The sequence below is a fragment of the Astatotilapia calliptera genome, chromosome 19, assembly GCF_900246225.1.
Source record: "Astatotilapia calliptera chromosome 19, fAstCal1.2, whole genome shotgun sequence".
In the NCBI taxonomy this organism is placed as follows: Eukaryota; Metazoa; Chordata; class Actinopteri; order Cichliformes; family Cichlidae; genus Astatotilapia; species Astatotilapia calliptera.
The window spans coordinates 30,191,677-30,206,121 of NC_039320.1; the positions used below are offsets into that span (position 1 = coordinate 30,191,677).

The following is a 14,445-nucleotide window of genomic DNA, read 5'->3' on the forward strand; positions in this document are numbered from 1 at the left end:
GTAAAATGATATCATTGTACTTGAAACAATAAAATGAAATGCCGCTTTAAATTATTTTATGTAATGTTATATTTTGAAAGATAAATTTGTCAGCATTACCAGGAAATTGAAGACAGTGTTTATTTGGCACACAGCACTGGGTATATGGGAAGAGTTTTCTGACATTCATTAAAGTTTCAGATGCCTCCAGTTTGCAGTGATCTGATATCTGATAGCAGACTAATAGCGTTACCTATTTTATCCAGCCAGTTTACAGAATGAATGAATCTTGGATTGTGAACTTGTTGTTTTAAGAAAACAAAGCTAACAAAAATAAACAGTTGAACACACTTTTAACATGTATCTACCTGCATGCTTCAGCATACCTCTTCATGAGTAAAGACCATAGGACAGACAAGTAGACAGCTTCTGTGGCATTGTTTGTAACTTTTTATAGTATTTGTACATTTTACATTTTCATTTTACCTGCAACATGACTGTTAGAAACAGATTTAGTATTTTTCATTTCTTTTTTATCTTTGAATATTCAAATGACCAGTGTTTAGGTTTTTTTTGTAACTATTGTGCAATGCCATGCCTTGGTTATTTGATATGAGAAAAACATACATTTTGCCTGGGCAATCGTTGTTGAAAAATAAAATAAAAAGCATGGAAATTCCATAGTGGTGTGTGTGTGTTTGTGTGTATTTTGTTTAAATAGTTGTTGAAAAAAGCTTTTTGTGGGGTTGTTTGTTTTGTTTTGCTAATAAATATTTCATTTTAATACAATATAAAGTATAACTCCACATGAAATCACTGCACTGCACTACACACACACACGTCTGCGGTTGCTATTCTCGTGGGGACATCCCATTGACATAATGTTTTCACTTACCCTTACCCCAACCATCAAAGATGAATGCCTAAACCTAACTCTTACCCTAAACCTAATCATAACCCAACTGTAACCCTGACACTAAAACCACATTTTGAGTGTAAAAAATGCCTTCAACCCCGTGGGGACCTGGATTTTGGTCTCCATGAGGGCTGTTGGTTCCCACCAGTACAGTAACTTTCAGATTTTGGTCCGCACCAAGGTAGGAGCAACCAGAACACACTCACACACACATTCTAATGAAGTCTTTGACTTAGAAAAGGTATTTAAGCTTATAAAGTCCATGTTACAGAAACAAACAGATCCTCTTAAGCGCAATGATTAATAATTCTTTTTGTTTTTTGCTTAAAAATTATCAAAAATTTGGCCAACACACTGAAAGATGTCCATTTTCAAAAAATCCTTTTCTATTAATGTGAACATGTAGACATTGTAAGGTGCTTTGGCACTGAGTCTGCTGCCTCATCATGGCTGAGTGGTTTGGGCCACATGTGACTCGAGTGGATCAATGTTGATGGCTGGATCATTGATACAGTTTCTCCCTTGTTTGTGACCTAGCTGGGTTGTGGACAACAGCTCTTACAGCCATGACATTAGCCTTATCTCTTCACTTCTTCATGATTGAGGAGATATCCAGAAACATACTCTGGAAAAGACAAAAAGACAACTCTGACATTTAATGTATTGGCACATTTTCATCACATTCAGAAAAAGCAAAAAGATGAATGACTTATTATATTATTTTTATTATAAAACTTATTTTATTTGTGTCAGGGCTACTATGCAGCTTTGGACCAACCAGTTTAGTTAGACATGGGATCTTAAGGTTAATGCAGTGTTATTTAAAAATCTGTTAAAGCATGTGTGCTTAACATATATGCTTAATTTCTAATCTATTCTAATTACTCTTAATTTCAGAACAATTAAACATTGGCAAACCATGCATGAAATTTGTCTTATAAAATAAAAATACAATATGTTCCAATTTTGAATATTTCATTAGGACTGACATTTTGAGCTTTTCAATTAAAATTATAGTGAAATAATTATTTGCCAACTCTGTAACTCTGATTTGTCCTTAAATTTCTGACAAGAGGTCAAACAAATGAGAAGCCATTTAATGCCTTTATCTCTAATAATTTAGGGGAATTTGGAATTCTAATCATTATTTCCACAGAATACTGAATCGATAGTACTGGGCCTTAGCTAGATTCACAAGTAGAGTATCTACAATTACACATACAGTTCTGTGTGTATATAATTATAGTACTGTACAGTCTAATTTAGACTTTGAATAGCTGAGGTCAACTTTCTGGACAATTGTGTTCTGTTATTTAGGCACATGAGACTGCTGTTTACTTGCCATTGACATTCTTCGGCCTCCGGCTGGTGGCATCATCGGCATGTCTCCCTGCAAGGACCCCAGTTCATCTGACTCTTCTGATGTATGTAAGGAGGGACTTGTGGAGCCAGTCATGGACGACAAGCTCTCAGATGGCGGCCTGATCATAAAGCTAGTCTTCCGAGTGTTGGGGATCAGGAACTCGCTCCCCACTGACTCCCTTCTTTCATTTTCATTAAGATTTGGAATAGCTCTGGGCCTGACGTTGCTACTGGCCAGCAGAGCTTCCAAATGGCTGGGGTGAGGATGGTCTTCCTCATGAATGTCCTTGTGGCTTGTTTGAGTCCCATCTGCAGTGGACATGACAGGGATCCAGGCTTGACTGAGGTCCAGGTTTGTGGGGACCTCTGAACCCTCACTAGTTTGGGGAGCTTGGATTGCACAGCTCAGGGCAGACGTGGGTGGATTCCTTGCTTGGGGATAGATATAGATGGTTTGACTGTGCCCCACATGAGCCAAGCTGTTGTGTCTTGGTGCGTCCTGATTGGCTTTGAGCCCACTGTTGTAATGACTCGGTTTCAGGTCCGCCCCTGGAATCACTTTGAAGGTTTGAGTTAAAGGCCCATCGTGAGGTGATACATTGCTTGTTACACAGAGATGTGGTAGGGATGACTTCCTCTTGGACTTGTAAATCAAACTGTCATCTTCTGTGTACCTCTCTGCATACAACACCTGTTTGATTTTCCTGATACCTAAGTGGGATATTTCTAGAATGTTTAGGAAAAGTGAGACACCAGCGATGGCAATCATGAAGGCCATAAATATCGTCTTCTCTGTGGGCCTAGAGATGTAACAGTCTACGCTGTTGGGGCAAGGCAGTCTCTCACACTTATAGAGAGGCTCCAGCTGGACACCATATAGTATATACTGGCCCAGGATGAAGCAGATCTCCACCACGGAGCGTGTAAGGATATGGATGATGTATGTTCTCAATAGAGAGCCTCTCAGAGGTGCCTTCTTCACCTTCCTCTGCTCTTCCAATCTCCTCAGCTCTCTTTCCACCCGCTTTTGTTCATCCAACGCCAACTCAGCCTCATCAAGCTCCTCCTTTAGCTGGGCCCGTCGTCGGTGACGTTCCTTCTCCAATGAACGAATGCAGTAAAGAGCATGGCCCATGTAGACGAGTGAAGGCGCAGACACAAAAATCACTTGCAAGACCCAGAAGCGAATTAGGGAAATGGGGAAAGCACGATCGTAGCAGACTGCCTTACAGCCTGGTTGGTCAGTATTGCAGACAAACTCTGACTGCTCATCATCCCATACATCCTCAGCAGCTGCTCCCAGAATAAGCATGCGAAAGATGAAGAGTATAGTAAGCCAGATCTTTCCCACAATGGTGGAATGTATATGGACCTCTTCTAGGATGCTGCCCAGCAGGTTCCAGTCACCCATGGTCAGCTTCTCACCATGTCACTGTCACATACTCAAACTGTGGAGATACAGCATGCAAACACAACCCATTATCACACAAAACACAATACATTTTAATATCCATCCATTCTCTACCACAAATCCAAGTTTACAGTAAATCTATCCCCACTAACTACATGTCTTTGGACTGTGGGAGGAAGTTGGAGTACCCGATGCAAACTCCACACAGAAAGACGCGGGCCTGATGGCAGAATTGAACTCAGGACCTTCATGCTGTGAGGAAACAGTGCTAATCACCATGCCGCTGTGCATGTTGGCTAGAACCATGCACAGTTAACTTTTAAATATTAACTTTTAAATTAACTTTTAAATATTGTTCATTGTATCAACAGATTCTACTATTTATGACAATTCTATAGATACCAATGTGATTACTGTATTTTCTGATAATCATTAAAATAGCGCCAAAAATACAAAAAACACAAGAAGACAGAATGGTTGCAAACAAACAATGGCCTGCACACTTTTCTGCACAGATTTTGCCCTGCAGAGCATGCACATCAATGCCCTTATATGCAGGACAACGCACAACCAAGATTCCAGCCTATGAACCCAGCTGATATAATTTTGACCTGTTTGTGTACAAATTCAGCAATAAACTAAAAAGAAACGGTAACAAAACTGCATCAAATGTGGGGTGAAGAGCTAAGAGAAGATACAGTGGGACTTTGCTGTTTTATAACACAGCAGCTTTATAGTTAACGTAAATAAGCATAAAAAAAATAAGGAATGTGAGGAGACCCATGACTAGCTTGCGCAGTTTTCTTCTGGGTGTTCCAGCTTCCTACCACAATCCAAAGATATGTATGTTAGGTCAAATGGGATTCTAAATTGAGCATGGATGAAAGGTAGACAAAAGTTGAATATATGGTTATATATATATGTGTGTGTATGAATATATTGTTTAATGTTGCATGTTGCACTTTAAATGGTTGGTAAGACTTGAAAAGTTCTATATAAATGCAGTCCATTTCCACTAACATTATCATTATCCTCATAGAAATTCACACAAGAGTCTAGGGCTGTTTGAAAGCAAGATGACTTTGAGCCAATGATTTTATTCTTTAAACCATACCTGGTTTGCTTCAAGGCCTGAGGAAAAAAAGGGACTGGCAATAGAAATGCATACTATACACTGGATGTTAGTGTCTGTAGATACGCAAACTAAATGCTCTTGTGTTATTATTTACAAAGTCATAAATTCAGTTGGAAAAATGTTCTGTTGCTTTACAATAACCACAACAAAATGCAAAACTTTAAGTACATACAATGAGTGAAAAAATGTTTCCCATTCAATCCAATAATAGGTTTTTTAATTTATGTTATATCATCCCTGTTCTTATAATTATGTAGCCTGAGAAAATCAAATAGGTGACATTTTAAGGTAAATCACAGTATAAAGAATATAGGTCTTACAACACACACAATACATATATTAAACATAAACATTTACTAAAGTTTCTTTCTTTATTTTCCATATGGGAAGACTAATTTGGTCGTTTGAGAAAACTAGCTTACGCGAGTCATTCAGGGCCTCATTGGAGAGGATGACATAACAGATCTTTTCGTTTCAACGCATCAACCATTTCAGAAGCACTTACATGTCACTGGTATGGCTTCCCTCTTGGCCTCTTGATGCACTTCATTGTGTTTATGTTTATCCTGGGAACCAAATGGGTCTGTACGGCTACCCCATTGAGCTATCTAGAGGTTCTTTTGTGCCCATCCAAAACTCCAGTCCACATCCCAGAACTCTCCTCTCTCTTTGGTTCTATATGGCTGTGCGTTTTCTGGCTGCTTGTTTGTTGTGAGTGCTTTCCCGTGTTACATGCAGAGTTCACAGGATGTAAGCATTGATTGCCTCTCGACGGGACATTGCCCCCACCCTACTCCTTTCTCCCACGCCAACAGTTCCAACTCCAAACAGTGCATTCAATATAATTCTTCCATGTGGAGAGAGTTTATGTTTATGTTTATGGCTGGTCTTTCGCACAGGGCCTGCTTCTGGTATACTCAACCTAAAGATAACTGAGCCAGCATGGACATCTTAATGTCAAAGTTAAAAGTTCACTCATCTAATGTAGAGACTGTGGTTTTATGGTTTATGTCCTACCTGCCTCAGTGTAAACAACTTATACTTTAGGAGTTGTCTTATGCATGTGATTAGATACATTACAAACCCTGCTGTGTAAATTCAATCCAACAAAGTGCATACAGGCTTATTGTAAACTCTCACATGAAGGTAATGAAAGAATATTCATGACTTTGGCCAAAAACACACTGACACTCCTATTTTGACAGTGTATTCTATTTCTTCTAAAAATACTTTAACATTTAGCTTAGATGATATTTTAACTATTGAACGATTTCCCACAGATCCAGTCAGTGAGCACATGTTTTTGCATTCATGTCACGATGATATTAAAACACTGATCTCACACTGTCAATGCAGTGTGCAATAGGACTAGTATGTCGTGTTACACATAGTGATTATGAAAAACACAATTACATAGACAATATAAAAATGGGGATGCCCAGCTTCAGTGTCTGAAGTGAAGCAACTGCAGAGGTGCTTTAAATCTCCAACAAGGGCTAAGGTATGTTGTACCAGCTGACTTTTTTGAGTAAATGACTCACATTCTTATTTGATTTATTATCTTGTGACTGAAGGGTCTCTGCAAAATGGACAGGTACAGTGTCTTTGCAGTCTCCTGACTTGAGCTGCTGCAGAAACATTCTCATATATCGCATATTTGTTTCATGTTGTGATGAATTCTTTAGTCAGTTATGTGGACATTTGAAAAGTTGTAGCAAACAAACATTCTGCAGCTTTTTGAAAACTCCACAGCAAAAAATTAAATTGAAAGGTTTCTATACTTCCCCTGACAATTAACATTTAACTGTCTCTCATACACGTTTGTGCTTACAGATTCCCTCCCATAGAACACAGATCGCAGTAATAGTGCATATTACTAGCTTGATTTTAGAGCCCTACTGCTTGCCTGCATAAAATGACCAGCTTTGCCTGTAGGGCCTTTAATTAGGTTTCCATCACTTTCTGACAGAGTCAATGAAGCATTGATTTGATTTTCCCTTCAGAAGCTACTGCTGTGGCCACTGAGGCCAAATGCTAGATGTCACACCAGGATCACTGTGTTACACAACAAATGCAAGCTTTATGAGGAGCTACACCCAACTGCCTGACTAACATCTGAGCTGCAAGGGTGGGACTTTGTCTAAGCAATGACACTTTGTGTAAAAACACCCACATTTAGGGACATATACTATGACATGAGTACAACATACCCAGTGTGTGTTTCTGTTTTTGCGATGCACTATCAGCAGTCAGGAAAGTGGTCATGAAGCAAGCTATTCAATTCAATTTTATTTATAAAGCACCAACTCACAACAGTTGCCTTAAGGTACTTTATATTGTAGGGTAAAGACCCTACAATACACAGAGAAAACAGAGAAAAGTCAGATGACCCCTATGAACAGGTTTTTGGTGACAGTGGGAAGGAAAAACTCCCTTTTAACAAGAAGAAACCTCCACCAGAACCAGGCTCACAGAGTTGTGGCCATCTGTCATCATTTTTTAATATACACTTTGAAGGATATATCCTGGTCCAAAACAACTACAAGGTTCCTCACAATGTTACTGGAGGCCAAGGTAATGCCATGCAGATTAAGCATCTGGTTAGATACCATATTTCTAAGACTTTTAAGGATTATCTCAATTCAGACGCAGAAAATTAGAGGTCATCCAAGTGTTTCTGACTTTAAGACATTCCTGTGGTGTAAATATATATATATATCTGTTATGTGGCTTCATGGATAAATAAAGATTGGTGTCATCTGCATAGCAGTGAAAATTTATGCTGTGGCTTTTAATGACACTGCCTAAGGGAAGCATGTATAATGCAAACAGAACTGGCCCTAGCACGAAGCCCTGTGGAACTCCAAAATTAACCTCAGTGTGTGAAGAGGTCTCTCCATTTACATGAACAAATTGGAGTCTATTAGATAGACAGATAGATTCAAACCAATACAGCACAGTATGTTTAATATCTACAGCGTGCTCTAATTGCTGTAATAAAATAGTCAAAAGTAACAAACGCCAATGAGTCCACTGTCAGAGGCCATAAGAAGATCATTTGTAACCTTCACTAAAGCTGTTTCTGTGCTGTGATGAGCTCTGAAACCTGACTGAAACTCCCGTGTTACGTAGCCTATCAATAGAGATAGAATGATCATATTTTAGATTGAAGCATTAATTAATGGCAGGACTTCTTTGAGCAGTCTTGTAGGAATGGGGTCTAAAAGAGGAAGTAATTACTGAAGGAATCCTTGGCTTCTTATTTCTTTATATAGCATCACAGAGGGCTTTTTTTTAAATAGTGGAACTATTTTTTCCTCTATACTATGTGCAACAATAATGATGATCTTCTAAATTAGTCAGGCGCCATTTCTTTTCAAGGACACCAGTTATCTGTTTTAAGGTGCAAAAAGTCAAATACTTCTGATTTGAGGCTTTCTTTTCAGAGGAGCTATAGTATCCAGTTAGTAGGGGTGCAACGATATTCGTATCGATATTGAACCGTTCGATACAGTGCTTTCGGTTCGGTACGCATATGTATCGAACAATACAACATTTGTAATTTATTTTATCAACTTTCCTTCTGACGATGCTGTCTGTGTTGAGCGCTCAGTGAATCTGCGTTCGACTACTCCGCCTAGGCTGCACTGTCGAGCGCAGATCCACTGAGCGCTCAACACAGACAGCATAGTCAGAAGGAAGAGCGCAGGGCACCTCCCCCACCCTCATTCAGATCTGGCGTTTGGAATTATTTTGGTTTTCATGTGACGTATGACCCTGAAGGTAAGCGAGTCATGGACTAAAGTAAAACAGTATGTTGGATGTGCCATGCAATGCTCAATTACATGGGTGGGAACTAGTGTGTTAGCGCAGTTAGCTCGTTAACGTGTTGGCCGTCTAGCCCCATGCACGGGGCGATCGGCGGTAGCTCGTTAACGGAGATTTGCCGTGTTGTGGCGTTAAGGTCATTTCAACGAGATTAACCTGAAAGCACTAGTGGGAACACAACGAATATGACTGCACATTTACGCCGACATCATCCTAGTGCAAAGACAAAAACAACAAGCATGCTACTAACTTTAGCCGAGTCATTTAGACAGCTGTTAGCACATGATTCTCCTTATGCTGCTGAGAATATAGCCCAGAAGAAGCGGATAGTATAGCTTTTATTTTGGAAAGAGACATTTCTCTGTAATAAACTCTGTAATAAATTCAGAAATGTAGCTGGGTAATTATGTCATTGGCATCGGTGAGCCACTGTCAATATGTGACATATTGAAGTCGCGTTTGAATTTGCGCTTGTTTTTTTGCTTTCACTTTGCAATCGTGCGAACTGTGTATAGAGAGCGACAGCACTGATCTGTGAGTGATGATAATTTGCGCACCAATTCCTCTGACATCGTCTTATTAATCGTTAGCTTACTATGCAAACATAACAAGTGAAATCTCCCGCAGCTTAAACATGTGAGAGGTTGATCGCGCAGAGAATCGCTGAGCTTATGTGAGTGTGTGTGTAAAAGCAGCAGTATATATATTTTAGTTCTGCTGAGCCAAATAAGACAGGTCAGGGTGAAGAAGTGACAGCCAAAGAAAAGCTTACCACAAAACGGAAAAGTTATGACAAATCAGACTATAAGGCAAAAAGAAAGTGCAGCTTTATGGTTTCATGGACAAAAGAATTTCTGTGGCTGCAATATGACGAGCTAAATAACCAGGGCTGCACATAAGTGGTCCGCAGGTGCGCATTCGCTGTCAAAATAAAAAACACGCACAAGGGTTAGGGTTAAATTTAAAAACTGTACTTTTGAGTTAAAATATATATTTATAATTTTAATAAATGACAAATTAATAAGGCATGAACATTTTTTTTGTATCGAAAAAATATCGAACCGTGACACCAAAGTATCGAACCGAACCGAACCGTGAATTTTGTGTATCGTTGCACCCCTACCAGTTAGTATAGTATCCTGTCATTTCTTTTAGTTCATGAAGTTCCTTCAATCTAGGACAATAGTTCAAACTAAATGACACCTGACACATCCATGCTGAAGCACGAAGTGGCTCTAACTGTAAGGGGTGACCTCAGCAGACAATGAATGAAATAACTGTACTCGTAGTTCTCATTAAGGCTTGTTTCCACAATCTGTGATCATGTTATTGGTTGGGTGTTTTTTAAAGTTCAGCTATAGTTGCAGCTATAGTTTGTCCAGTTACTGTAACTAAAGCTTAGAAATGACCCAAACCTTTAGAAATAAAACAAATATTCTAGGAAGACAGATATCACCTCAAAAGCAAATTCTGAAGTATAAATGCTAAAATGATCACTTCAGACCAATCCTACTGCTTTCTGGCCTGATCTGATCCCATCTGTTAGGGCACTCATCTCCACTGCGTGCAGATTGTTTCTCTCCTGGCTGAATGTTGGCTCAGCGGGACAATTGATGAAAAACTCGAGGGTAATGGTTGCGTTGGCTTGTGTCACTGCACAGCATCAGGCACTCGTCAGCTCATCAGTCTTTCTTGGGTTGTCTGACAAAGCTAGTCTAAATGTGCTTTAGGTAAAAAAATGTAGAAAATGTAAACACATTAAGATGTGGGTAGATCTGAAAAAAGACTGCAACCAAGGGTAGTCCCCCGAACGTGGAAGAAAAGACCTATGCCCAAATCTCACTTCACAACATGGATTTCTACATCCTCAAAACATGGCCCAAAAGGCGTGCAGGAGTCTTCGTGTCATTAGAAACTGTTTGCCCCATTCTTGATGGCTTCGTTTTTTTGCACATTTGTAACACCTATGTTTCAGATCAGATCATCTGCTCAAGCCACGCACCCAGTTTGGGGGTCACTGCCCCGAGTGCTTAGATTAATTCTTTTCTTAGTTAATTCTTCCTTTAATATGCTAAATTAGCTTGGGAGAGTTTTTTACTGATGTCTTTGTAAATATAGATCATGGAGATCAGGAGTTATAAGATGATCCGATCTCCACATGAGAGGTGGCTGGAACAAGTGGGGCTCGATTAGGGCTGGTGTAAAAGGACCAAGAGGATGTCAGTAGCAGCATGTCCTCTTTCACTACATCAATGAATCTTTAATATCATCCTTCTCTTTTCCTCCTGCCTGGCAGCTCCATATTAAATATCCTTTGTCCAATATATCCACTATCCCTCCTCTGCAGTTATCTAAACCATCTCAGTCTTGCTTCTCTAATTTTATCCCAAAAAAAACACACAACCTGAATTCTTCCTCTTCAATAATCCTGTCTAACCTTGTCCATCCTAGTCACTCCCAGTGATGATCTTCAAAGCACAATAACTCACTGCTGCAAGAAATGTGCAGGTTTATTTTGAAATCAAGTTACTATTGCTTATACAGTGTAATACCTTGAAATTGTTCTTTAGGATAAATCAGAGAGTCAAGTCTCTCTGATTTATTGCTGTATGTTTCAAAGGAGCCGTTTTAACAACTGACCTTTGGAGTAAGCATATCAGGGTCTAAAGGAAAAAGGCAAGAAAGGACTTATTTTTCAATAAAAAAAAGAAACAGTTTTTGTTATGTTGCCCATGTTTCTCTCTCTCTCTCCTTCAGGGATGTCAGGCATGACTCTTTGGGCCTTAAACCAATTGTGTAAAATTGCAGAAAAAGTTTCAGTAGCTTATTGTCCAGACAGGCTTGTAATTAGCAGTGAAAGCTGCTTATTAATTAGAAAACAGAACATTTTTGTTAATTCACAGCAACTTTTTTTTTTACCAAATAAATGTATGTCCTCCTTTACATTTTCCATAACCATGCAGTGGGACTGGAGTGGATAGGAGTCTTTGCCGGGGCAATTCTAGCCCCTAAGCCTCATGTTTGGTACCCCTGCTATGGTTCATGTAAAAAAAAAAAGAAGACAAATGTGACACATATAGTACTCTTGCTTCCCTCTCTTCGCAAGCACCTGTACTTAGCATGCAAGCCAAGAACCCAGAGTGATGATAAAGCTGAATGAATGCTGGCCCTAGCCCAGCACTGTGATAACGTGAGCCATCATTTGCGGTGAAGCCAGTCACTGCTTAACTTCAACAGGTAACAAACTGATGAACAGTCAGGCTGCAGCCTCTGTTTCTACCTGTTCAATGCTTTTACAGTAGAATCACTTTAAAGTCTCTTTGTGCTGGTTTGATCATCTTTGCTTTGTGTTCATATCTAAATACTAAGGGAAATATATGTGTGACCAACTGTCTGCCATCTATAATCCAGTTTTGAGATCCACCCCCAGACGCCTTAATGCCCACTCACATCCTGGGCCATTTGACCTCAGTAAATCACATGACAGGTTGGAGCTAGGTTTCACAATGAATTCACCTGAAACCTTGGCTGATTGTGACCCACACCCATTTTCACCCCTTGGCTCGTGTGATTATATATATTTAATCTCTGTAATGTTCTTGATATTTATATTGATCTATTTGTATATATTAGAGCTATTTCTTATATTTTTAAGTGTAATATATTATATTATTTAATTTAGTTTAGTCGCTTGTTGAGATTTGGCACTATATTTGCATTGGTGGTGCTCTCATTTGGTGCTGGCTCTCACTCTGATATTGTATCACTTCCTGTTCCTGTTACAATATGCATTGGTGTTTAGTGTAGCTTAATCTGTGTATCTCAGGTAATAATAAACCTTTAAATCATATACTGAGACACATGGCATAGAAACTGATTCCCTGTGACCCCTCTTTGGGCAACTTATTTCTTCATAACATTCATATTTATAATAATGGATTCTACAGCAGAGGGGAACACATTTTATTATAGCAGCTGTATTTTGAAGTTTATGTCTAAGTTGTTCAGTGCCATGGGCCCAACACAGTTCAGAACAGTTACCTAAACTCTACTATTTCTTGACAGTGCATTTATTACTTCTAGGCAGGACTACTGAAATAAATTGTTATTAGGTTATCCTAAAAACTCGCTGAAACCCCTTTGGTTGTATCAGCAATGGTACTGACGTGGACTAGAGAGAAAGACATTCTCTTCATTGGCTCTTTCAAGAATCAAATTTAATATCCTTCTCCTCGCATGCAACACATACAAGGTCTTGAATAATCAGGCCCTATCTTATCTTAAAGACATCATAGCACCATATCACCCAGATAGAACAATTCATTCACAGACTACTGGATTACAATTTTTAAAAATTAAATGAGAGGCAGAGTCTTCAGCTCTCGGGCCCCTCTTCTGTGAAACCAGCTCCTAGTTTGGATTAAGGAACAGCCACCCTCTCTACTCTCAAGGTTAAGCTTAAAACTTTCCTTTTACTTCTCTATCACATCAACATCCTGTCCCAGGGTATTACCCTGACATGTAGCTGTCTTTTTCGATTATCATGTCTCTGGTCTTATTCACATTCAGAAGCAAATGGTTTCTCCTTGCCCATTTCATAAAATTATCTAGTGCTCTCTACTTCTCATGCCCATTACTAATACATCCAGCCACTGCAGAGTCATCAGAGTACTTCTGTTGGTGGCATGACCTGAAGATGTCCTGAAAGTCTGACGTGTGCAAGGTAACAGCACAGTCCTCTATGGAACTTGTGTACTGTACATGGCTGTTACATGTCTGCAGGCTGCATCTTTTCTTTCCCTCTCCCTTTGCTCACCATTTCCCCAGGTCCACAGACTGCAGGCTGGTGTCAATTTGAGGATCTCCAGTTAATTAGAGGAAGGAGGCTTTGATTGGACAAACCAGGAGTGCACACCCTGACAAGGAAACTCACCTGTGGCTGGAGGCGGCTCTGTTAGTGATGGGATTTCTGGCTCTTTTTAGAGAACTGGCTCTTTCGGCTCCCAACCGGCTCTTCAGGTTGTTTTGTTGCTTTAATTAATTTATTATTAACAACAATATAAAATTATGCACGAAAGGAATTACTCATGTAAAAAAAAAAGTGGTTTATTTATATATGTTTATATATATAAATATATACAGTGGCCCCTAGAGACAAAGCACGCACAAACTCCAAAGAATGTACAAACTCCAAACCACATTTCTAGCGTAACTGAACTTGCAAAACAGAGCTACCTGGATCACTTAAATTACACAATTGAAAGCATATGTGTATTGTTTGTGTATTTATACACAAGCACTCATATAAATAATTTTAAAACAACAACAAAAGCTCAACACTGCCCCTAGCATCCTGGAGCACTTCTGTTGTGTTTTGTACGTGCTTCGGAGTTCGTACGTGTTTTGGAGTTTGTACGTGCTTTGTCTCTGGGGGCCACCGTAAATATACTTTTATTTATTCACTCCACATAAAATGTAATAAATAAATCATATAATACAAAAAACAACTATTCACATTGAAACTTTTAACAATTTAAATTTTCAGCTTTTTGTTAATTTCTAATTTAGTTTCATGCATTTCATCATTAACTTGCACTCGCACTACTACACTGCCATTTTAACCATTTTAGGTTCAGGCCATTAGGTGGCACAGTGTACTTGTGGCAGGATAGTGCTAACATGTAAGCAAGCTAGAAGACTGGCATCCTTGCTGGGCATCCAGTTAGGGAAGCAACACATTAATAAGAGAATTCTGGGTAAAACCAAAGTTCCGTTCCCTAGTAACTAGTTACTTTGAAAGTAACGAGTAACTTG

The 14,445-nt window shown here is 39.2% G+C and overlaps 1 protein-coding gene across 1 annotated transcript; it reads right to left on the minus strand.

Annotated features, from left to right (window-relative positions):
- Positions 1-717: 717 nt before the first annotated feature.
- Positions 718-5,754, minus strand: LOC113012012 (gap junction alpha-10 protein-like). Its single transcript, XM_026151954.1, has 3 exons — positions 5,309-5,754; positions 2,238-3,705; positions 718-1,520 (listed from the first exon to the last, which is right to left on the minus strand). The coding sequence occupies exons 2-3, from the start codon at positions 3,666-3,668 to the stop codon at positions 1,482-1,484; spliced, it is 1,470 nt and encodes a 489-aa protein (XP_026007739.1). The 5' UTR covers positions 3,669-3,705; positions 5,309-5,754; the 3' UTR covers positions 718-1,481.
- Positions 5,755-14,445: the final 8,691 nt, after the last annotated feature.

Excerpts from the sequence above, each read along its gene's own strand:
- LOC113012012 (XM_026151954.1), bottom strand. The coding sequence starts at position 3,668 with ATGGGTGACTGGAACCTGCTGGGCAGCATCCTAGAAGAGGTCCATATA. Across the intron at positions 1,521-2,237 it reads GAGGCCGAAGAATGTCAATG|AGTATGTTTCTGGATATCTC; the intron begins GCAAGTAAACAG and ends TGTCTTTTCCAG.